This window comes from Nothoprocta perdicaria, unplaced genomic scaffold (genome assembly GCF_003342845.1).
Source record: "Nothoprocta perdicaria isolate Ctin4 unplaced genomic scaffold, notPer1 scaffold_160, whole genome shotgun sequence".
Lineage (NCBI taxonomy): Eukaryota > Metazoa > Chordata > Aves > Tinamiformes > Tinamidae > Nothoprocta > Nothoprocta perdicaria.
In genome coordinates, this window is record NW_020454761.1 from 743,686 (window position 1) to 748,994 (window position 5,309).

At 41.8% G+C, this 5,309-nt stretch overlaps 1 protein-coding gene across 1 annotated transcript in view; it reads right to left on the minus strand.

Annotated features, from left to right (window-relative positions):
• Positions 1 to 5,027, minus strand: part of SOCS2 (suppressor of cytokine signaling 2) — an 8,919-nt gene extending 3,892 nt beyond the window's left edge. Inside the window, exon 1 of the mRNA XM_026035533.1 lies at positions 4,940 to 5,027. Coding sequence (XP_025891318.1) covers positions 4,940 to 5,027 — 88 coding nt within the window. The remainder of the gene's footprint in view (positions 1 to 4,939) is intronic.
• Between the last annotated feature and the right edge of the window lie 282 nt (positions 5,028 to 5,309).

Below are 5,309 nucleotides of genomic sequence, written 5' to 3' on the forward strand. Positions count from 1 at the left end.
TCTACCTATTATTTGTAATTTCCAAACATCATTCCTGAGGATATGGATGCACAGACAGCATTAGAGTTAATAGTTAATAGAGTTAACAGAGTTAATAGTTTTTCCTTTTTTTTTTTCCTTTTTTTTTTTTTCTTAAAACTAATTGCTTTATGTAATTATTACAGAGTCTCATTTGAAAAAAAAAATCCCTACTTTAAGTGGCTGGGTTTCCTCTGTTTGCAAGGACTCGGTACTTTCAGCTTTAGTTTTTTTCAGTTCATAAAAAGGGGTGGTTTCGGCCACTGGCTACACGGCAGATTCAAAATGGGGTCTGAAAAGACAAGCCAGCCCTTTCTTGTATGTGTACTGCAGGAGATGGTCTAAACCAGCCTTGGAAAACATTCTTTTCCTCTGTGCCCTTCAGCCTCAGATGCAGCCCCTGCTTCCTCCTGAGGGGAGCCCACTGATTTTGCCTTGCCTGGCTCTGAAAAGGAGGCAGAATTAACGGTTCTGCTATTGATGATGTGAGGTCTTGCATAAAATCTGATCCACTTTTGCAGAGTTGCGCCAGCTTCCGAATAGTCAGAAGAGTATCTAAAAAATCTGTTTTTAGAACTAAAAATAATTGCCTGTAATTATTTGCAGGCACAAAGCTCTTGATCAGAAATATGTTATCAGGATATAATAGCATTCATATTTAGGAGTATTCCTTTAAACTTCCCCAAATCATCTTAGAGAAATGTAATCCATGTTGCCTAGACTCAAAGCTGCTTATAGTTACAGCTTTGCCGTAGTTCTGAAGATTTCCTCTTTTATCTACTGATGGTATTTTTATGTGGATGGTATCTCAAGATTTCCTTTGCTTCTGCTGTTTATTCGTCACTTCAAGTCATAATAATTTGTTTCTAAAACCACAGCTGGCTGCTGTAAAGGCACGGAGAGGAAGACCATGATTTATGTGGTGAACGAGAAAAAAGAGCAGAAGGCTGTAATAAATATTTGTTACTTAAAACGTCAGATATTGTTATAGAAAAGGTAGAATAAAAAATTAAATAGGCAGTATATCAGCAGGATCTTTTCTAAATAGAGTTTTGTTAAATTTSCCATGGGAAGTTGATATATTTTTTTAAATAATACTAGAGATCTGATACATTTACAAGAGTAGAGAAATTCAAATTTAAAAACTGCAAACTGATTTTTAAATCAGGCTTTTGGGCAGCTCATAACAGCCCTCCAGTTCATGGCTGGGTTTATCTGCTGATCTGAGGCTTCCATAGGCGCTATAGGCTCAGGGGGACAAGTTAAAAGTTTCAAGGTGCCTTTCAGCAATGTTAGGGAGCTCCTTTTCTCCCCTGTCTCTGTGACTGTCCCCCTCAGTCACAGGGGAGAGAGAAATATTTTTAAGTGGAAGAAAAGGTGATTAAATTAAATTAATTTGGGGATTATGAGCCACATGTGGTTTATTAAGCTACTTTAAGCTACTTCTGAGCTTCGTTGGCATTGGGCTGTTTAACACATACTTGCTCTGCTCTGTATGTTTTACTGCCTAAAAAGTGGAAAAAAAAGGAGGAGGAGAAAGATGTGGAGTGGGGAACGGAGGGAAAAGCAGCAGCTCGGAGATGCCAGGCTCCAAAAACTCAGCTTTCAGTCATGTAAACAGAATAGGGTTTTATATTTGCCAGTTAGTTACCAAACAGTAATTCTTATAAGCAGGGTCACAGCTAGGAAGAGAAAATCAGTTTATATAAACTGGATTTTTTTTTTTTTTTTTTAATAATTCAAAATGGCAATTTGAAGAACAACAACAAAAAAAGCCTGCTTTGTTTATTTTTATTCTGTTTATTTCAGGATAGAGCTTCTAGGGCAAATATTACCTGCATGGATACAATTACAAATTCTGCTGAGGCAGTTTTAGAGACGTATCGTCAGGCTGCAGATGAAAAGCACAAAATGCAGAAATCTGTGATTCTTTTTCCAGATACTTTCGATTGCGCATGAATGTTTTGATTTGAGCAGTATCTCATCCATTTAGTAGGCATTTTTWAATCAAGAATTAGATTAATATTGAGGCATTAAGAGTTCCTGAAGATCACAATCAGAATATAGTAGAATTTCTGACTTGCTTTCAAATGTAGAGGGAGGAGAGGGACCTGTGGATTTCTTATTCTTTTATTTTTTTTCCTGTAGGCAAAAATCCCTTAAATGACCAAGAAAAGAAGCAAGGGCATTTTATAATAGTAAAATAGCCTTTCATTATTTTTTCTTTCTTTTTTTTTTTTTTTTTTTTTTTAATTTGATTTTGTTCCTGAAAAGTATACTGACTTTACTGGAAAGCCAGCGTGCTCATCTATTTCATAACATGTCATGAGTACGGGGGGGCTGAGAGGGGAGTGATGCATTTTTGGCTCAGCTGATTTTGCTTTGATTTGCTAGGAAGGCTTAATCCAGCTACCTGAAAGGACAGAAGGGCCCTTTCCTTGCTCCCCCCGTCTTTACTGCCTCACCATGCAGCACCGAATATCCAGGTCTCCAGATGCTGAAGTACCATTTGGTCAGATAAAATCTGCTTTAACTAAAAATAGTGCTTGCCAAATATATGTGTTTACTGACCATGCTTTGACAACTATTTATCTGAACTGAAATAAATAATAAGTAACTTCCACAGCTCCTCTCTACYCTGTGATTGCAGCGATAAGCAGATAAGATTCCTTGGGCTGAGGAATAGGAATATTTCAGAGAAGCAGGAATAAAATGCCTTTATCTCATGCAAATGAGAACAAATTAATTGTAGATGCACCCCAAGAACCGGATCTGCAGCACAAGTCCTCAGAGACTTTCTCACTCTGTAATCAGGAGGAAGGTTGGCTTATTTCACAAAGAGTTCCTAAAACATAATAAATACAGCAGAGAGAAAACAAGTATTTTTGTAAATGGGATCATTCTGCTCTTTCCAGCTGCCGAAGGAACAGAATGTTTTGATGAAATAAATTAGGATGTATACCAAACAGTTTTGCTCTTAGCCAGCTGCCACCTTATATCTTGCCATTTTTATCTGTTCAGATTTGAATGCTTTCTTTTTCTTAAGGCTATATGGCTGTTGGAGGAGAATAATCAGAAATTCAGTAAATAATTTCTAGCAATCAGTAGTTTTCTAAAAGAAAATCAGCACTTGTAACTTAAAAGCAAGCCATCAGGAGATAGCACTGAAAGAGCAGCATGTTGAAATAATACYCAGATTATTTTCTTTCAGAAACTATAAAGAAAAAGAAGGCTCATTTCCTTTAGTTCAGTGAATAGGTAGGCAGATAATCACCAGCAAGCAGGAAACCGTGATTGTGAAATGATGGCATTTAGATCCTTCTGTCAGCTCATCATGTGGTTCATACTATTTAAAACTTACCGTAGCATCTAAAGGCCTCAATAGCACTGGGCAAAGGGTTTTCTAGACACGCCTAGGAGCTTTAATTAAAAACATGTTAGATGCTTTGTGCTTTCTCTTGTTGCATGTTCCGTAGTTTCTGTAATTGTTATTTGCAATCTAAAGTAAAAACAAAGTACCATGAAAATAATCTGGCCATACTTGCTAAGGGAAAGTGAAATGTGGTGACACAAGGAACTAAGTATAAAAAAGAATTTGCATAGCACTTTTCACCTTTAATATRTCCAGTTTCTTTATAAGCAGTGAGCTGCTCTATTCTGCCACTTTGTTGTTTTGGGGAAGTAATATTCAATTTCACTCTAAATAAAATTATCTAAATATTGCTGAAAGCTACCTGAGGATATTTTGTAAATACGCTTGCTTTGACAGCATTGCCTGTCCTATTATGCTTCCTTTTTTTACAAATACAATAGTTAACAAAAAAKACTGCTGGCAAGAACCATTATGAAAACGGTCATTTTAAGCAGCTACTGGGAGAATATTTATTGTGAATTTTAATGCTCGCATGGTAATAGTATAAGAGGCTGTGACTGTAATGTTTTAATTTCTCTTGTTTTGAGGCACTGAAGAAGCATGCATGTTCCTGAGGAAGGGTGTATAGATGTATACAGACGTACGTGTATGTTGTACATACATACATTCATGCCATGCGTGCATGCACATGCGCCTACACGCATGCACACACATAGTTCCAAGCTGTGGATTTGGGGAGAAATATACTTTTTTTTTGCATTAGTTTTTAGGAAAAACAAAACCAGAACTTGAGATAGCGTAGCTGAAGCAGCACTGTGAAATTTTGCATTCTCGTCCTAGGTGTTGCCAGAACAAACAAACTTTTTATCCTCGAGGAGTCTCGAGACRCTCCATGGCTGGTTGCTCGCCTTGCTGCTCCACGCGCAGCGAGGAAGTCGCGTCCGTRCAAGGAGGTTTTCCTCGAGGGACGGCTTTCCTGCGCTCCCGCAGCCCCCGCGGAGCTCCTGGTTATTTATTTCTTTATGACGAGTCAGTGCCGAAACTAGCAGGGAAAATGAGAGCAGGTGAAACGGTCCCTGTCTCCGAAGGAGAGAGTTCCGAGGGCAAAGCGAGATGGGGGTGGGAGCAGAGAACAAGCTGTGGCTGATCCTGAAGGAAGCTCCATCAGAATAACTGGGATGCTAAATCACTGCTCTTCGTCCTTGTATTAAGGACGATTTAATTCACACAGAACTATTTGGCTTTGAATTCCTGCAGTTAAGTGTTTATGATTGGAAGTGCTGCCATGGAAAGCCRGAGGGTGAATATTATTTCAGGAGTACCCTGAGTTATTAACTGAGTTGTAGGACCCTTTCCTGGTCACGGGTCAGTTTTACATTGCGGGCTCAGACGGGGGCTGAGGAGACAGCAGCACAAGGCCTGACACCAAGGTGCACTGAGGAGGCTGATCCCGGCTAGTGGGTGCCAGTGGGTTTATATGCTGTAAACTTGTTGCAGTTGCCTCCTCGTATGCAGCCCGCTGTACGTGCACGGGATGCCTGCACTGACCACGGCTTTCAGGGCTAGTGCCCAGCCCTGGCCTTGCCTCGTCCCTYGTGGGCTCCTTGTGGCCTTGCCCGGGCGCGGGCGGCCGCATTCCCGCCGAGGAAGGGCAGGAAGAGGCGGCGCGGAGCGGAGCAGAGCGGGGCAGAGCGGAGCGTCGCTCCGGTGCCCGCGGGGAGCGGGTGCTGGGGGCGGCTGCCGCGGCCTCCCCGGAGCCGCTGCCGCCKGTGCCTCACGCGAGGCTCCGCGCTCAGGGGCAGTGCGTGGGGCAGCCGGTCCCCATGCTGCCCGTGCCACCGGCACTGACCCCCATGTCCCCGGGATGGGAGGCGCCCGCCGTGGGCCCCGGCGCCTGAGCGGAGCCCCCCGGCCACGA